The sequence below is a fragment of the Castanea sativa genome, chromosome 11, assembly GCF_040712315.1.
Source record: "Castanea sativa cultivar Marrone di Chiusa Pesio chromosome 11, ASM4071231v1".
In the NCBI taxonomy this organism is placed as follows: Eukaryota; Viridiplantae; Streptophyta; class Magnoliopsida; order Fagales; family Fagaceae; genus Castanea; species Castanea sativa.
The window spans coordinates 3250284-3269905 of NC_134023.1; the positions used below are offsets into that span (position 1 = coordinate 3250284).

General features: G+C 35.3%; 2 protein-coding genes across 2 annotated transcripts; both read right to left on the reverse strand.

The window, feature by feature from the left end:
- Positions 1-1436: 1436 nt before the first annotated feature.
- Positions 1437-6562, reverse strand: LOC142617707 (metal tolerance protein 9-like). The gene is made up of 6 exons (XM_075790662.1): positions 6358-6562; positions 4197-4309; positions 3633-3878; positions 2781-2861; positions 2187-2417; positions 1437-1847 (listed from the first exon to the last, which is right to left on the reverse strand). Exons 1-6 carry the CDS (start codon positions 6560-6562, stop codon positions 1503-1505), a joined length of 1221 nt encoding a protein of 406 aa, XP_075646777.1. The 3' UTR covers positions 1437-1502.
- Positions 6563-10989: 4427 nt separating this feature from the next.
- On the reverse strand, positions 10990-18419 carry LOC142615863 (metal tolerance protein 9-like). Its single transcript, XM_075788773.1, has 6 exons — positions 17905-18419; positions 16107-16219; positions 15518-15763; positions 12551-12631; positions 11961-12191; positions 10990-11659 (listed from the first exon to the last, which is right to left on the reverse strand). The coding sequence occupies exons 1-6, from the start codon at positions 18107-18109 to the stop codon at positions 11315-11317; spliced, it is 1221 nt and encodes a 406-aa protein (XP_075644888.1). The 5' UTR covers positions 18110-18419; the 3' UTR covers positions 10990-11314.
- Between the last annotated feature and the right edge of the window lie 1203 nt (positions 18420-19622).

Below are 19622 nucleotides of genomic sequence, written 5' to 3' on the forward strand. Positions count from 1 at the left end.
TGTCATCGGGAAGAATGTCGTTTTTCAGAAAAGATATCATATAATTGACCCAATTAGGTCCAGGCCTTATCAAATGGACCCGGGCTGCCCCCACAGTGGTAAGAGCTGGCGTTAGCAAATCTTCGACAAGGATAATCCTAGGCAAACCCTGAGCCGAGGACGTCGCTAAGGTAGCCAAAGAGTCTGCATATGTATTCCCACTTCTAGAAACGTGAGACAAAGTAAAGGAATTAAATTCGGATTGTAAATGTTTAACCTTGGTCAAGTATTCTTGCATCTTGGGGGTCCCTAGCCTCCATGGTTCCCGTCACCTAGCCGACCACTAATTGAGAATCCGAGAGCATGTGAACTTCCTTTGCGCCCATCCTATGTACCATGTTCATGCCGACCAAGACCGCCTCGTACTCGGCCTCATTATTAGTAGCCGAGAACGCCAACCTTAAGGATTTTTCGAAAATAATCCCTTCGGGGGATACCAGGACGAGTCCGATGCCAGACCCTCTCTGGTTAGCAGCCCCATCAACGGATACGTTCCAAGTCAAAGGTCTCTCGTTCATAACCATGCCAACCGATTTCTCATCCATGTGTGATTCCTTCAAAGTTTCTTCCAACAATGGTTCAGCAAACTCTGCCACCAAATCTGCAAGAATCTGGCCCTTTACCAAGGCACGTGGCCTGTATTTGATGTCAAAGGCTCCCAAAATAGTTCCCCATTTAGCCACCCTTCTAGAGTAGTCGGCACTACGCAACACCGACTTGAGAGGCAGTTGGGTTAAAACTACAACGGTGTGGGATTGAAAATAATGAGGAAGCCTCCGCGTGGCATGAACTACGGCTAGAAGTGCTTTCTCCAAAAGCAGATAACGCACCTCGGCATCATTCAGCGTCTTGCTGACGTAGTAGACCGGTCTTTGCACCCCACCGTCGTTCCTTATGAGGACCAGGCTGACCGCATGGAAGGCCACTGCCAGATACGCAAATAGGACCTCATCTACCTCAGGCCGAGACATAATGGGTGGCCGAGAAATATATTCCTTAAGTTGCTGGAAGGCTACAACGCACTCCTCGGACCATTGGAACCCCTTCCACTTATTCAACAGTTGGAAGAAAGGCCTGCATCGATCAGCTGACCGAGAGATGACCGACTGAGAGCGGCGATCATTCCGGTTAATTTTTGAACTTCCTTTGGATTCCGAGGTGGCTGTAAGGTTTGAATGGCTCTGACCTGTGCCGGATTCACCTCTATCCCTCTATGAGTGACCATATAACCTAGGAACTTCCCAGAACTCACACCAAAAGAACACTTCGAGGCATTAAGACGCAACCTGTAAGAGGGATACCTCATGATTAGTGGCATTAAGCCATCAGATAGTAAATTATATAATCTGGCATCACAATAAAATTGCATCACATATTAACTAAATCAGCAACTCATTCAAATACCCTTGTGCTCTGGAAACGCTGAGCTCTGATCATTACAACTGTCATCATCATCATTTTCATTAAATCGCAATCTTATGTTCTGGCCTATGAGTATACTCAAAATCTATATGAACAAAAGCTCGCTCAATTTCTGGGAGTTGCTCAAGATTCACTTGCAGTGACTCACCAATATTATGAGCTTTGTTCAAAAGCATGTCTTGTGGCAAAACTATGTCAACCGCCACAAAATAATTTGAACCAAAAGTGTACGCTCTTACTGTGTCAATGTGCTTGATATCTTCATGGTGGTTCCATATCAGATAAGTTAGCTTTGCCAAAAATTCAGGTGGTACTGTCCTTCCAATTAGTGACCAGACATTCTCAATGACTGTCTTCGTCCATGTATTTATTGTATATAATGCTATCTGCATCACAGGTTCAACAAATCATTATAAAAAAGGATACCTTTAAGGTTTTAACTCTAGGGAGCCAATGAAAGTTCTATCCTCAAGCCACAAATAGCGGGCAATTCACTTTTAAAAACAAGAGATATGAGTGAATGCCAATATTTTGTCATGCCAAACATGGCTGCTGGTGATTTTGATACTTTTAGGAAAAGAATGGAAACTAATAACTTGTAAGGTAGCTGAATCCAATTATCATTATTATTTTTGGATGAATAAAAACAACAAATGAACCCAATCATCGAAAGTATAGTAAAATAAGGAGAGGGGGGCGGGTGGAAGAGATGCATATGAACTCACTATAACAGCTCCAGTGGGATCAATCCACCAATAATATCGAATGGCCAGGACAGCTGCTCCCAAACCAATTGAATTAGTAATAACATCGAAACAATGATCTTGACCATAGGCTCTAATAATTTCATTTTTAAATCTTCGACAATAGACCACGAGCAGAAACTTCACTATGGTTACAGAGACCATTATCCCAATCATCCATTTCTCCTTCTCAGGATCCTTTTCAGGCTGGGTCTGTAATCAGCACAGGAATTGAAAATTAATATTAAATGGCAAACTGATACGGTAAATGACTACAGAAAATGAAATTTTAGAATGGTCATGTTCAAATGTTGCATCCACCAACTCAGAATGTGATCTAACTAGGATCTCATACATTTAGGAAGCCGCTCAAGACCTATGTCATCCTTTTCATGAAGTACCAAGAACCAAGGTCACACTTGACCTCAGAGTTCTGACAAGACATCAAGAAGGGAGCTAATTTCAATCTCTTCTCAAAGCCAACTTTGATTAAAATATGTCCGAGTCTAGCCATGCTCATTGCTGCCTTCTGCATCCTTAACTTAGATTAGGACACGTGAGATAAAAGTTGCATACCTGTGCAATTAATTGCCGAACAGACTCAAGCAGAATTTGTAACCCAAGAGTTGCCATTACTGAAGCAAAAACAATGATTCCCTGCAATTGCAAGCTAAATTACTAAAAAAATTTTTTCATTAAAGCACGTGTTGTAAGTTATAACGAAAAGTTGAAACACAGTCTGGCTGTATATGATGTGATTATTGGCATGACTTGAGTCTGTCTACATCCTTGTAAGTCATAATCACTCTTGAACCTACATTCAAACTCTATGCACAAAACCAATACTATTTCTTCCAAAGAGTAGATTATTTGACTACTTTTCCATTTGATTCCGGAACTTTTTATTCCTAAGACTAGATTGTGTCTATTCACTGCAGTTTCTAATTAACCAATTGCCCCAAACCAATGGTAATTGTTTATAAAATCAGAAGATCCTAAGCTCAACATTTAGATAACAAAATGAGAGCCTAAACCATGGACCTGATGAAATAATTAGTCTTGCAATATATAAATCTCAGACTTCTTGTAATAGAATAAACTGTAGCATGACATCATGAAATGTCTATTTGTTGCTTTTGCCTCTAGCATTTGTGGAATAAGACATAGCTGAGCCAATAGTAGTAATGATGGAATAGCATTTAAGTTTATTTCCCTCTTTGATGGAATAGCATAAAATCTCAACTTCTTTGGGGTTAACTTGTTTAATTAGTTTAAGATGCTTAATTTTCACTTCAGCAACTTCTGACCAACCAAATGATCCACAGATACAACACTAACCAAGTACACATGAATGCTCATTATCAGCTTCAACAAGTTAAATCCATCAGAATCTGAATTTTCAAAGAATTATTCGATTGGATGGCTTACCACTGGCTGCATCCGGTTCTTTCCAATTGGATAACGATACAGGTTTGGGTTTCTCATGGCATGGGCTGTGAACCACAATATAAACCCTGACAAGAGATCTAAGAGTGAATCCAATGTTGAGGCAATAACCGCCAATGATCTGCTCTGAATAGAAGCATAGAGTTTTGCCACAAAGAGCACAATGTTAGCTATGTTTGATATATAGATCGCCATCCTCTCTCTCTTCGCAAGCTCCTGCATCTCAGCCTGAGAATAATAATGTGCAAAAAGATGAACAATGAAAAAATATCCGTTTCTTATTTCTAGGAAACAAGAAAGATGTTAGCTGAGATGATATAGTATGGTTTTTCTTTTTTGGGCGGGGGGGCACAAGGTGGCATATGATGGGAGATTGAAATTTTCATTAAACATTTCATATAATTAAAAACGTGTCATAGAGAAAAAAAAAACATGAACACAAATAGTGGTCATTTGATATTATTTATGCAACCAAACTCAGAAAATTATTCTCCCATTTTGTTCCACAAGTTGTCATTCAAAATCATCAAGTTGAACACAACCAACCTCTGTTAGACTTCCAGGCATATAACCATTCTCAGCCATGGTCTCCATCTCAGTAAACCCTTCAAGGAGTCTTTCTTGTTTCTTATAATAATCAGCAACCTTGCTTCGTTTCCCAGCAGTCAAGAGTAACAAGTTTTACATTATGTTCAGCACTAGTCAAATTGAATTATTGAAAGCATTCAAAGTCATCCTATTTTGATATTTCATGTTCCAAAAGACCCCAACATCAAGTATGTTAAAGAGTAACAATCCATTGAATTATTATGACATTATTGAAGTCCATTAATTCTATAGTTTCTCTCTTTATGTATCATCTCCAAAGAATGTGAAAGGAGTTATTCCCGAAAGCCGTATGACTCCATCATTCGCAAATTTTAAGTGCAGGAATTATAGAATGTCCCTTGCTGGTGAATTGAAATTCCCAAAAAACATATAACAAGAATAATTTGCTTCAAACAGTAAGGGAAAAAGATCATAAATTTATATATTTTCTTTCTTAACGTATTAGTTTCAATTGTGGTTGTTATCCTAACACAGTTGGGAATAGGGATGTGAACACTCAACATTCAACAATCATCCTTTTCAAAATTTCAGAATCATATTGCTGGAAATTTCCTAGTGAGTTTTGGATTTGATGGCAATCATGCTCCATTTCAGCTATTGTGAAAGTCCATAGATTGGGCACCTAAAAGATCCCTGCCCAATATTAATAAGTTAATCCTGACCACTCCCTTGAACTTTGAAGGGATACAAAACTTATCATTGGGTCAATAGACTTTTTTGGATAATTCGATAATTGGAGAAAGATGATTTGAAAGGATTGTCTGTTAAGGACACCAAAAAGAGCCAATTGAATTATAATGTTCTTAGCCATTGGGACAATAGTCCCTTTTTCACAAAACTTACCTATGTATCAGTAACTCTGTTGAGTCAACTCAGTTGTCAAGCCAAAATCAAATTATAAGCTGAACCCAAAAAAAAGAAAAAAAAAAAAAAGGAACATCTTTGAAGTCACCAAGCCAAAAATCAGATCATACACTGAAACAAAAACATCTTTGAAATTTGTACTTTGTACAAAGAAATTAGTAACTCGTCTGGTTTATAATTATTGAAAATAAAAGTAGAAACTCGTCCGAGTAATCCTAGTTATCAAGCCAAAAATCAGATTTACACCGAACAAAGAAACCAATGAGTCAGATGAGTCAACTCAGTTACGAAGCCAAAAATTAAATTACATATTTTACATTAAACAAGAACATTTATGTTATTTTATTTTATTTTATTTTTGCTAAATAGTTCTTAAATCGGGATTAGGATCCAGTGCACCACGTGCAATTACCCCTCACTTCTCACAAATTTTTTTTTTTTAAACTTTTTCACTTTTAACTTTTTTTTATATTCAAAGGTTAAGATTGAAAGTTACTTTTTTAAATCTCAATCTTAAACATTGAATCTTCCTAAAAAAGAATATGAAATTCCAAAATTAAAATAACTTTCATTCTAATATTGGCATGTCTTGGCCAAACACTAAAATGCTTAAAGTGCTTGAGTTAAGTCATGCTTACTAAAAATATATATTGCTAGTAGTCTAGTAAATTTCAATTTTTTTGATAAAATAAAAAAAATTAATTTTTAGACATTTTTTTATATTAAAAGATAAAAAAAAAACCATTTAAAACATTAATAAAATAGAAGTAAATAGATGTTGAAAAAAAAACATTTAATAGCTCTTTGATTCTTTCCTTAAAAAAAAAAATCTCTCCATGTAGTAATGCAATTATTATCACCATAATATATTCATGAATACATTAATATACTTATTTATTCCAATCAATACAAGTTATTCAATGGTTTTCTTTTAGTATATTTAATTTGATAATTTATGTTTTGTAATATAATATAATTATAACTTTAAAAAAAAAAATTATAAGCCCATCAAAGACCCATTAAAAAAGTTCTTAAACATCCCATTAGGCCCAACTTAGTAGCTCAACTCTCCAAAAACAAAATAGACATTACTCCACAGTGCACGAAATCCAGCCCAGCAAGCCTATGGGCCAAGAAAAAAAGGGGCCGGCCCGGCCCATTTCCGACCCTTAATCAATTATATCTCTGTTTTAAAACACAGATCATGATTCATGAAAAAATGGTTACTGCTTACTTGGGGAATGAAGAAGAGTGCGGAGAGTGAAGAAACCATGCTCCCTATCTCTTCTTTCAGCCAGTGCTGGGAACTCATGCACGCTGAGCCTCCAAGACCCAGATGACATTTCACTTCTCGATGCCGATTCAACATTTTGTGGCACAAAGTTCTCTCTTCTGCTGCTCTCATGGCTCACATTCATGCCATTCCCACCCTCTTCCATGATGAGCTCTCTCTCTCTGACACAAAGAATAACAAGACTTTGTAGCTTTCTATGTTTAGCTTGGGATTTTGTTATTGTGTCACAAAAACCTGGGAAAGTTACTTCAAAACACACACTCAAAGAAGTACAGGACTGAACCCTTCTGTGTAGAGCTTTTGTTAATGACACAAAAACATGGGAAAGTGTTCCACTTTCATAGATAGCAAGTTTAGTATTATCTCTATCCCACTTTCCAAAGATTAAGAATTTGTAAAGAAATGGGCTAGACATGAATCGTAATAAAAGAATAGAATTCCATAAAATATAGAGGAAAGGAATAAGTTAAAGTTATCGATCACAGAACAGTTGACATCTTCGAACTTACAAAATGATGAGTGTAAAGTAAAAGCAGCCTCCACCGTCATAAATTGTTTCTTTCCAGGGGAGTGCAAAACGTGATAAACTTTACTACTATATTTATCATCATATTTTTTTATTTTAAGAAACAAGTATATACTACAAGAAAAAATTAATGTAATTCCGACATAAAGATACGACATAAACTACACTTAAAAGTCATAAGCTAAATGTTTTATAATTGAATTGACACCTCCCTATACACAAAGTGTTTGAAAGTTTAAGGGAAAAAAGTTCGAATTACGAAGTTAGCTACATGTTTTAATTATTTTTCAAAAAAAAAAGAAGAAAAAGCCATAGATCCTTTTATTTTTTAGGAAATTGGGAAGTCATCATTTCATGTGCTAATTACAAACCCAGCCTAAGCACTTTGCATCCGAGGATGAATACGTCTCTATTTTATACTTTTAAGAACTTATTTTATCTATTTTGACATCTTATTTTATAACTCACCTAACATCTCAGTTTCTATTTTTACATACAACTTATTAAAATAATATAAATTACAACATTAAATAATGTAAACAATTCAATTATCCCAAAAAGAGAGATTGAATAAATTATATTATTTTGTGCTTACGAACTCGTGAATAGTAGGTTGTAGATATAAGTACTTAAAGCACTAGTATCCAGGTTTCTAACTCAACCTCTTATACCAACTTATTTTGCAATACAACCTACATCTTAGTTTCTATTCTTTAATCACTTCAGTTAAATATTATTTTTTATACTTTATTTATCATTTCTTTATTTTTATTTATTCTTTCTCTTTCATTTTTTTCTGTACAAGAACCACCACAAATCCAAAAAAAAAAAAACACCACAAATCTACTACACCATTACTGAGTCCAAATCTTCTATCTCACTCTATATTTTACAAATAAAAACTAGATACATGTACATCTATTTTATTAATTGCTAATTTTCAGCCTTTGTTATTTCAGTTACCTTAATTAGTTGAAAATTAAAAAAGACACAACAGCCAACACATCCCCACCACCGGCACCACTACCATCTTTCTCCGATGCCCACTTATCACCAACAACAGGTCACCAGCAACATTTTTCTTCCTTTGTTCTCTTGTTTCTTCTTTATTCTTTCTTTCCTAAGTCTTTAGCCGTTCTTAACCAATAGTTTGTATGCCATCTACTACCAACGGAAAAAACATTGGAGCAGAAAATATTGACATCATATTCTAAGAAACAAGTTTCTTCTTCAAATCTATGATGGGTACCTACTGCTACCTTATCTTCTTCAGATCTGTAAAAAAAAGTTTTAATAGCTTAGATGATGGCATCCGCCAATGATAACAAGTACCAATACCCAGTAATGGCAACAGTGGATTGTTGTGTCTGGCGGCATTGACCGCATCTACAATTGCTAATGGGGCTGGCGATGGTTGTTGTTGGTGGTTGTGGGGCATGTGGCGTCGGAGAAAGATGGTGGTGGTGCCGGTGGTGGGGATGTGTTGCCCCTTCAATCCACTGCCAAAAAATCGAGAGAGAGTGTCTAAGAAAGAATTGAGAAGAACAAAGACAGAGAGAAGAAAGAGTGAAGAGTCAGACGAAGATGTAGAAAAGAAGAAAAGAATAAGAGAAAAGATGGAGCGGAGATAGAAAATAATATTATTTTATTTATACATACTAGTTACAGTAAGTTCTAACTACGAGCAACCACATCAGTTCGTTTATTTTATACATCCATTTTTACACTAAAAATCTACTTTTTTTATTTATTTTACACATCCATTTTTACAAGACACCTACATCAATTCATCTATTCTATCACCTCTTTTAATTAAATAATCAATTTTCTTAAATTTTTTATTATTTCTCTTAACGACCCCTATACATACGTGCGCGCTCTCTCTCTCTCTCTCCCCATATTTTTTTGATTTTGCTCTCTCTCTCTCTCTATACCTATCTCTACCCATTTTTCAGATCAACTCTCCCGACAGCTTCGATCCACAACACCGATCAGACAAGACTCGGCAAGCACCGATCTCCCTAACTCCAATCCACAAGCACCGATCAGATCCGAGATCTCTCTAGCTCTAATCAGGCTCCGATCAAGCACCGATCTGTCTTTTTGTTGTTTGTCCATGTGGGTTTGTTTGTGTGTGAGTGTGTTTGTGTATCTTTGTGTGTGTGTGTGTGTTTTTTTTTTTTTTTTTTGAGCAAGTGTATCTCTGTGTTGATTTGTGTGTGAATGTTACTGAGTTTGTTGAGCACGGAGAAGAGAGAGAAAAAAAGGAGTGTGCGGGAAATGAATAAAATAATAAATGGACGAGCTACAGTAGCCGTGTATATTTACACGGTTACTGTAGCTCGTGAATGAATTTGCACAATTTTACACAGCTTTACACCTACTGATGTGAGTGTTTTTTTGGCCAAAATGTGTAAAATGAAGGAGTTTTTGTATTATAGAAGAGTATCCACCAACTGATGTGAATGCTTACTGTAGCTAGATGGAACAAAAATATAAGTTTACATTCCCAGATAGACGTGGATGGTTTTTAAGGTTTTAGTGTGCAAAATAGCAACTCGGAGTTTTTATACCCCAATTGCTAAAATAGCAATTGGGAGAAGGGGGGGTTTATACTCCCGTTGCTAGTGCTCCCGAGAAGCCATCATTATTTAGCATGAGATTAACACAAAAACACGCCATAAGCTCCAAATTAAAATATGTCCGAGTCCAGCTCCAGCCATGCATGCTCACTGCCATCTATATATATCCTTAACTTAGTTCGGAGCACACGAGATTAAAGTTGAATACCTTTGAAATGAATTGTCGACCAGACTAGAGCAGATTATTATTTAGCATGCCTTTGGTACAAAGTCATAGTCATTCTACAACATACATTCAAAATCAATTCTATTTACTCCCAAGAGTAGTTTATTTGACCGCTTCTCCAACTTAATTTTTATTTTTATTCCTAACACTAGATTGTGTCTATTCGTAGCTTGATACAAGAAAAAAGTCAATGGTCCCTTGCATTTTCTAATATAATTTAACAAACTTGCCCCAAAACCAATGCTATTTGTTCATAAACTCAATGGACCCTGAGCCCAATATATTTCGATAACAAAGTAAGTGTGCACTTGGGAGAATCTTCGATAACAAAATGAGAATGTAAGTGTGCATTTCAACATTTGGGAGAATCTAAATGTGCATTTGTAATTAAATCATTTGGAAATAGATTATAAGCCAACTTTTAGCTTCTTTTCTTTTTTCTACAGTTTGTGGGTCTCACGTGATTCCCACAATAAATGAACTTTTTTTTTTTCCCTTTGTAGGTTATTTTTGCAGTTTCCACCTTATGTTTTTTCCTTAAAATGCACTTTTTGCTAATGGTGGCTTTGTGAGTTTCACTCTACATTTTTTTTTTTGTTACAGTACTTTCAGCAATCAATCATCTTATTTTATTTTTTTTAGCCTGTTTTTATCTACAACATTTTTAACAAAAAGCTAAGGGTCCAAATAGATGATCTATGTGCTGCCCAAATTCCGTTTCACTGTTAACATGAATACCTACTGCCTAATCATAAAATGCTTCATACACTTCAGGCCCAAAAAAAAATACCCTTATTTTCTCATTTCTTTGCTCAAAGTACCATTTTAGGAGTCCAAATCTTCTGTCTCACTTTTCCTGCTCCACTCTATACTCCACCAATAAAAACTTGCCACGTGTTCACTTAAGTAATTAAATACTATCATTATTGACTTATTAATGCTACTGTTATTGATTAATAGTAGTATTTAATTACTTAGGTGAACACGTGACAAGTTTTTATTGGTGGAGTATAAAGTGGAGCAGGAAAAGTGAGACAGAAGATTTGGACTCCCCTTTTGGTGTGTGCATGTGAGAGTACCATAAGCTATACGTGCTCCATCACTCATTTCCCCAAATACTCATTCAATGTGAAATCTGAATTATGGTTTTACTAAATTTTTGGAATGAATTAACTCAAATAAAGTTATTGCTTTCATAACTTCCTTAAAGAAATTGACAAGAACAATAAAATGAAGGCTTGTGCATTAGCATGACCAGAATAAAGTTTGTCCTGAACGGTGAACTCATATTATCCAAATTATTAGCATCTTGCATTAAAAGAAAAATGGTTGCATATCAAAGGACTAGTACAAGATCAACTGTCTAATGAAGCTCCATCTACTAAATTATAAGAGGGATACCTCACGATTAGTGGCATTAAGTCATCAGATGGTAAATTCCATAATCTGGCATTACAATAAAAGTGCATCACATAATAACTAAATCAGCAACTCATTCAAATACCGTTTTGCTCTGGAAAGGCTGAGTTCTGATCATTACTATTGTCATCATCATCATTTTCATCAAACCGCAATGTTGTGTTCTGGTCTATGAGAATACTCAAAATCTATATGTACAAAAGCTCGCTCAATTTCTGGGAATTGCTCAAGCTTCACTTGAAGTGACTCACCGATATTATGAGCTTTGTCCAAAAGCATGTCTTGTCGCAAAACTATGTCAACCTCCACAAAATAATTTGAACCAAAAGTGTATGCTCTTACTGTGTCAATGTGCTTGATATCTTCATGGTGGTTCCATATCAGATATGTTAGCTTTGCCAAAAATTCAGGTGGTGCTGTCCTTCCAATTAGTGCCCGGACATTCTCAATGACTGTCTTCGTCCATATCTTCATTGTATATAATGCTATCTGCATCACAGGTTCAACAAATCATTATAAAAAGATAGATTAAGATCAACACCAAGGAGCCAATCACAAATAGTGAGAGATATAGAGTGAATACCCATATTTTTGTCATGGCTGCAAGTGATTTTGATAATTTTAGGAAAAAAAAGGAAATTGATAACTTGTATGGTAGCTGAATTCAATTATCTTTATTATTTTTGGATAAATAAAAACAACAAATGCACCCAATTATCAAAAGTATGGTAGTAAAAAAAAAGGAGCGAAGAAGAAAGAAAAAAAGAAGAAGAGCTGCATATGAACTTACTATAACAGCTCCAGTAGGATCAATCCACCAATAATATCGAATGGCTAGGACGGCTGCTGCCAAACCAATTGAATTAGTAATAACGTCGAAAAAGTGATCTTGAGCATAGGCTCTAATAATTTTATTTTTAAATCTTCGACAATAGACCATGAGTATAAACTTCACTACGGTCACAGAGACCATTATTCCAATCATCCATTTCTCCTTCTGAGGATCCCTTTCAGGCTGGGTCTGTAATCAGAACAGGAAATCAAATTAATATTAAAGGAATCACTGATACAGTGAATGACTACAAAAAACGAAACTTAGAACAGTCATGTTTAAATGTTACATCCACCAACTCAGAATATGATCTAACAAGGATCTCATACATTTAGGTAGTAGCTCAAAACCTATGTCATCCTTTTCATGAAGTACCAAGAACCAAAGTCACATTGGACCTTAGAGTTCAGACAAGACATAAAGAAGGGAGTTAATTTTCAAACCCTTCTCAAAGCCAACTTTGATTAAAATATGTCTGAGTCTAGCAATGCTCACAGTCATCCACATCCTTAACATAGATCGGAGCATGTGAGATAAAAGTTGCATACCTGTGCAATGAATTGTCGACCAGACTCGAGCAGAATTTGTAATCCAAGAGTTGCCATTATTGAAGCAAAAACAATGATTCCCTGCAATCTCAAGCTAAATTAGTAAAATATTTGTTGCATTAAAGCATAAGTGTTGTAACAAAAAGTTGAAACACAGTCTGGCTGAATATGATGTGATTATTAGCAAGCCTTGGGTCTACATCCCTGTAACTCATAATCACTCATCAACCTACACTCAAATTTATGCTCAAAACCAATGCTATTTATTCCCAAGAGTAGATTGTTCGACCACTTTTCCATTTGATCCCTGAAATTTTTTATTCCTAAGACTAGATTGTGTATATTCACTGTAGTTTCTAATTAAACAAATTTGCCCAAAACCAATGCTATTTGTTTTTAAACACAGTAACAGACCCCAAGCTCAAAATTTCGGTAACAACATGAGAGCCTAAAGCATGGACCTGATGAAATATTTAGTCTTGAAATAAACTGTGGCATGACATCATGAAATGTCAATCTATTGCTTTTGCCTCTAGAATTTGTGGAATAAGACATAGCTGAGCCAATAGTACTAATGGTGGAATAGCATTTCAGTTTATTTCCACTATTGATTACAGAAAGGTTTGATGAAATCATGAAATGGAGAAATAAAAACATAAAATCTTGATTTCTTCGGGGTAAAATTTTTTTAAATAAAGTTTAAGATGCATAATTTTCACTCCACCAACTTCTGAGCAACCAAATGATCTACAGAAGCCACACTAACCAAGTACATGTTGGGAAATTGCCTCAAATTCCATTTGTGACTTGGAAAGTCAATTAAGTTTCTTAGTTGAAGAAGAAAAATTAATTTGGGTTTCCTTGTTGTAGATGGAAAGACTATTCCTTATTAAAGAGGTAATATATTCTTAGTTCAAGAGGGAATAGCGAAAGAGTCTTATAAATAGACAATGCTACAAAGAATTTGATGTCTTTGGCCCAAGGGTCCTCCCTATGAGGAGAGGGAAAATAAAGCGTGAAACCAAGAAAGAGAAAAGGGATTTTCGCTTTGGAGGAACACAAGAGGAAGGAGAGAGTAAGGTATTGTCGCCTTTGAGAAGACACAAAGAGAGTACGTGTAAGAGCAAAGAAAGAGGAAGCCGTATAAGAAAGAAAAAGAAGAGAGAGTAGCCAAGAGGGAGCCACTTAAAGAAAATGAAGACAGCCAAGAGAGAGCTGTGCGTGAAGAATAAAATAAAAATGAGAGAGCAAAGTGTTGCTGCGTAAAGAAAAACAAAAGAGATTTTTCTTTAGCCGAGAGACATACACACAAAAATTATTGTAATTGATTTGATAATAGCGGAATTATTCGGAGTTTGTCCCGTGGTTTTTTTCCCTTCAAAGAGAAAGGGTTTTCCACGTAAATTTTGTGTTCTTGTGTGTGATTGCTATTTTGGATTGCTAATATTGTTAATAATATTATTTGAAACCCAAAAAATGGTATCAGAGCTAAGGTTAGTGTAGAAGCAATGGCCAGAAAAAAAAAAAAAAAAAAAAAAAAAAAAAAAAAAAAAGGGCAAGGCTTCAGGAATTGAGAAGTTTGATGGAATAGGCTTCGGGTATTGGAATATGCAGATTGAAGATTATCTATATAAGAAGAAGTTGCATCTACCTCTTTTGGAGACGAAACCTGAAACTATGAAGGATGAAGACTAGAACCTTTTATTGGGAGTTATTCGATTAACTTTGTCAAGATCAGTTGCGCACGGTGCTGTGAACAAAAAGACCAACAACGGTTGATTTAGTGGATGATTCTTTGTATGAATTATGAAGGAAGAGAACGAATTGCTTTGATTAAGTGGAACAATTCCAAGAGGAAAAGAGGACTACCTGATTAAGGTAGGAGCTATCCCAAGAGAAAAGAAGATAGTTGAGGACAATTGATGGAATTTGAGTCAAGGTGAAGATTGTTGAAAAATGGCCTCAAATTCTAATTGTGATTTGAAAAGTCAATTAGGTTTCCTAGTTGAAGAAACAAAAATTAATTTGGATTTCCTTGTTGTAGAAGTTGATTCCTTGTTAATAAGGTAATGTATTTCTAGTTCAATAGGGAATATCGAAAAAGTCTTATAAATAGACAATGCTACAAAGAATTTAATGGCTTTGGCCCAAAGATCCTCCCTATGAGGAAAGGAAAAATAGAGTGTGAAACCAAGAGAGAGAAAATGGATTTTCTCTTGAGAGGAATGCAAAAGGAAGGAGAGCGTAAGGTACTACCGCCTTCAAGAAGACACAAAGAGATTATGTGCAAGAGCAAAGAAAGAGGAAGCTGCACAAGAAAGAAAAAGAAGAGAGTAGTTAAGAGGGAGCCGCTTAGTATAAATAGACAATGCTACAAAGAATTTAATGGCTTTGGCCCAAAGATCCTCCCTATGAGGAAAGGAAAAATAGAGTGTGAAACCAAGAGAGAGAAAATGGATTTTCTCTTGAGAGGAATGCAAAAGGAAGGAGAGAGTAAGGTACTGCCGCCTTCAATAAGACACAAAGAGATTATGTGCAAGAGCAAAGAAAGAGGAAGTTGCACAAGAAAGAAAAAGAAGAGAGTAGTTAAGAGGGAGCCGCTTAGTGAAAATGAAGACAGCCAATAGAGAGCTATGCGTGGGAAATGAAATAAAAATGAAAGAGCAAAGTGTTGCCGCCTTGAAAGAAATAAGTAATGAGTGTGTGAGAATAAAGAAAAACAAAAGAAATTGATTTGATAATAGTGGAATTATTCGAAGTTTGTCCTATGATTTTTTTCCGTTCAAAGAGAAAGGGTTTTCCATGTAAATTTTGTGTTCTTGTGTGTGATTGCTATTTTGGATTGCTAATATTGTTGATAATATTATTTGGGACCTAACAGTACACATGAATGCTCATTGTCAGCTTCAACAACCTAAATCTATCAGAATCTGAATTTTCAAAGAATTATTCAATTGGATGACTTACCACTGGCTGCATCCGGTTCTTTCCGATTGGATAACGATACTGGTTTGGATTTCTCATGGCATGGGCCGTGAACCACAATATAAAGCCTGACAAGAGATCTAAAAGTGAATCCAATGTTGAGGCAATAACCGCTAATGATCTGCTCTGAATAGAAACATAGAGTTTTGCTGCAAAGAGCACGACATTAGCCGTGTTTGATATATGGATAGCCATCCTCTCATTCTTTGCAAGCTGCTGCAACTCACCCTGAGAATAATAATGTGCAAAAAGATTAACAATGAAAAAATATTGGTTTTTCATTTCTAGGAAACAAGAAAGATTTTAGCTGTGATGAGATAGTATGGTTTTTTTTTTCTTGTGTTTGTTGGGGGGGGGGGGGGGGGTGTTCACTTGGTGGTATAGATGGAAGATTGAACTTTTCATTAACCATTTCAGATGATCGAAAATGTGACAATAGAGAAACAGAACATGAACACAAATAGTAGTCATTTTTGATATTATTTAGCACCCAAACTTAGAAATTAAAATTATTCTCCCATTTTGTTCCACAAAGTTGTCATTCGAAATCATCAAGTTGAACACAACCAACCTCTGTTAGACTTCCAGGCATATAACCATTTTCAGCCATGGTCTCCATCTCCGTATACCCTTCAAGGAGTCTTTCTTGTTTCTCATAATAATCAGCAACCTTGCTTCGTTTCCCTATAGTCAAAAGTACCAAGTTTCACATCATGTTCATTATTAGTCATGAATAAGGAGGTAGCATTCAAAATCATCAAATACTGATGTTCCATTTTCCAAAATAATCCAACATAAATTATGTTAATAACAATACATTGAATTATTATGATATTAGAACTCCAAGCATAACACAAAAGGCCATATGTGAAGTCTATAGTTACTCTCTTTATGTATCGTCTACAAAGAATGTGAAAGGATTTACAGAATTATAGAATGTCCCCTGCTGGTAAATGAAAGTTCCCAAAAAGCATCTAACTAGAATAAATTCTCTTCAAAATTCAAGGCCAAAAGATCAAAGGTTTATATTTTTTCTCCATCTATTTATTTTCTTGTGTGGTTGTTGTGGTAACAAAATTGGGATGTCAAAATTCAACAATCAATTTATATGCATCAATAATTTCAGAAAATTTTCTTAGTGAAAGTTTTGGATTTGATGGCAATCATGCTCCACTTCAGCTATTGTGAAAGTCCATAGATTTTTCACCTAAAAGATTTCTTCCCAATATGAAAATTGAATCCTGACCAATCTCTAGAAGGGATGCAAAATTTACCACGGGGTCTATAAACCCAATTGCCCCTTTTTTTTTGGTTGAAATCAGACACAAGCTTGAAGCTCCTACAATGGTGGAATCACAGAGAGAGAGAGAGAAAAGAGAGGGAAATTGTTGTGAATGATTTCGTATATATAAATATCTGACTCTGCTTCCTTATATATCAGAAACAGAGTAACCAGCTGACTAACAATCAAGTCAACTAATACAAACTTGACAAGCGGTAGATATCTAACTAAGTAATTGTGCTCTGTAAACGACACCCGTTTAATGCACTACAACTCTATGCTACTGTAGCTTAGCACTACAATATACAAACTAGCACTTCGATGTACAAAACTACAATACAGAACTACTAAACTAATATCTACAAATTTTATGCTTTAACAAATATCTACAAAGACTCAAATATCTACAAGATATTTAACATTTTTCACTGAACAAAGTTAAGTCAAGTTCTAGTTGTCAAGCCGAAAATCAGTAACTTGGCCGAGTCAACTCAGTTACCAAGCCAAAAAAATCAGATCATCAAACAAAAGGAACATCTTTGAAGTTTGTACTTTGTACAAAAAAATTTACTAACTCGTCTGAGTCAACTCAGTTATCAAGCCAAAAATCAGATTTGGACTGAACCAAGAAACCAGTGACTCGGCTGTGTGAACTCAGATATGAAGCCCAAAATCAGATTACATATTTTACATTAACAGAGAACATCTGTGTCCTTTTTTTATATTTACTTTTTGGTAAATTGTTCATGCATCTTGCTAAGAAAAGAAAGAATATGGAATTTGAAGAAAAAAACAAAAAATGTAACTTTCATTCTAGTAGTGGCATGTCCTGGTCATTATAAAATTGTTGGTCATTCTAGTATTGGCATGTTCTTTAGGATAATATCATTATATTATTATCAGTACATAAATATATTGATAAAAAAAAGTTTTATCTTCATTTTTTTTTCAAGTACAATTAAATTCAATTATATGGTTAGTCACTCCAAACAACCACACTTTTTAACTCTATTATATGTGGCAAAAGGAATTGTCATTGCACCTTAGCGTAACCATAATGACACTATACATATAAAAGAAGATTTACTTGGGAAATGAAGAAGGCTGCGGAGAGTGAAGAAACCATGTTCACCACCATCTCTTCTTTCAACCAGTGTAGGAAACTCTTGCACACTGAGCTTCCAAGACCCAGATGACATGTCACTTGTGGTTGCCGATTCAACATCCTGTGGCACAAAATTCTCTCTTCTGCTCTCATGGGTTACCTCCATGTTATTCTCACCCTCTTCCATGATCACCTCCTCTCTCTCTCTCTCTCTCTCTCACTCACTCTCAGACACGAAAGAAAAACAAGACTGCGTACCCCTCTATGTTTGTTGAGCTCGAGCCTTTTGTTAATGAATCACAAAAACACAAACACACAAAGAAACAGTACAAGACTGCACTGTAGTACCCTTCTATGTTGAGCTTGAACTTTTGTTATTTGATACACAAAAACATGGGGAAGTGTTACATAAATAGCAAAGTTTTAGTACTGAGTCTTCACTGTAAAGAATGAGAATTTCTAAAGAGATGGGCTAGATGGATTATGATAAAGGAATAGAATAGTGGCATAAAATAGAAAGCAAAGGAATAAATAAATTGAAGATATCGATCACAATTGACGTGTTTTTCGAACTTCAAACAAATATCCTACCGACTAACGTAGTGCGGTATCATAAAGATTGCGTGTATAAAGTGTCGCTTTGTTCGACTTCGGCCCCTTTTAATATCGTTTATTTTGCTAAAAATTAAAAATTAAAATTAAAAATATTATAACAAAATAATTTTTAAATGTATAAATAATACCGTAAGACTCATTTTTATTAAAAAAGTTGCTAAAAAGTAAGATTTTTGGGTTCCATAAATAGTAAATAAGACCCATTAGTGTACACTGTCTACCACTTATTTTGCTGGTGCGAAAATTGCACAGACAGAAAAGTTAAAAATCACGGCTCAAAAAAAAAAAAAAAAGGCGTGAAACGCTAGAAACGTAGACGCAACGTAGAATAATTTCTACCCAGCACACTTCATATCATGACTCGGATGTTACTGCTACACAGGCGGTGCATTTGGCGTGGAGGAAATTTAGGCAAGGCATAGGGGGAAAGGTGGGTCAAGCATAACGTGTATTTTTCAATAAATTTTGTCACATTCATTAAATGAACATTTATAATTTTAAGTATGATATCTATATTTCTCAAATAATGTTCACATTTAAATCATGAAGGTGATAGTGTGCATGGATTAATGAGTATTTGACAGTTAGGAGTAGGGGTATTTGCAGTATGGTGCGGTGCGGTGCGGTTTTTGGTCATTTTTAACACTGTATTTTGTGGTACGATTTAGCCAAAACTATAACCGCTCAACACCTCAACTCATTTTTGCAATCACATTTGTAGTGCAGTGTAATGCGGTTTAGAGTTTAGTCAAAACCATAACCGCCCAACAGCTCACCTCATTTTTGCGGTCACGTGTGCTATGCGGTGTATAAGATGCTATTTGAATGGTTTAAAAGTAGTATATTTTTCAAATTTTGAGTTTTTTTTGCCCAGCCTAAAACTGATTTTTTTTCCCCTTTTTTGGGCCAAGTTTTAAACTATTGAATTAGTTTTTCTTTATTTTGGATTGGCTTTCCTTATCAACATTTGCTAGGGTTATTAAACTTTTTTTTTTGAGTAAACTAGGGCTATTAAACTATTAATAATATATTTAATATTAAAAAAAATATATATTAATATATAGAAAGGATACGGTGCAGTGCAG

Bases quoted from the DNA above. Each gene is read 5' to 3' on its own strand.
- LOC142617707 (XM_075790662.1), bottom strand. From the start codon at position 6,562: ATGGAAGAGGGTGGGAATGGCATGAATGTGAGCCATGAGAGCAGCAGA. The intron at 2,862-3,632 runs GTAAGCCATCCA...TTGCAATTGCAG, and splicing joins AGAACCGGATGCAGCCAGTG to GGAATCATTGTTTTTGCTTC. The intron at 2,418-2,780 runs GTATGCAACTTT...TGCTGATTACAG, and splicing joins TTCGGCAATTAATTGCACAG to ACCCAGCCTGAAAAGGATCC.
- LOC142615863 (XM_075788773.1), bottom strand. From the start codon at position 18,109: ATGGAAGAGGGTGAGAATAACATGGAGGTAACCCATGAGAGCAGAAGA. The intron at 16,220-17,904 runs GTAAATCTTCTT...TTTTGACTATAG, and splicing joins CAGCCTTCTTCATTTCCCAA to GGAAACGAAGCAAGGTTGCT. The intron at 12,192-12,550 runs GTATGCAACTTT...TTCTGATTACAG, and splicing joins GTCGACAATTCATTGCACAG to ACCCAGCCTGAAAGGGATCC.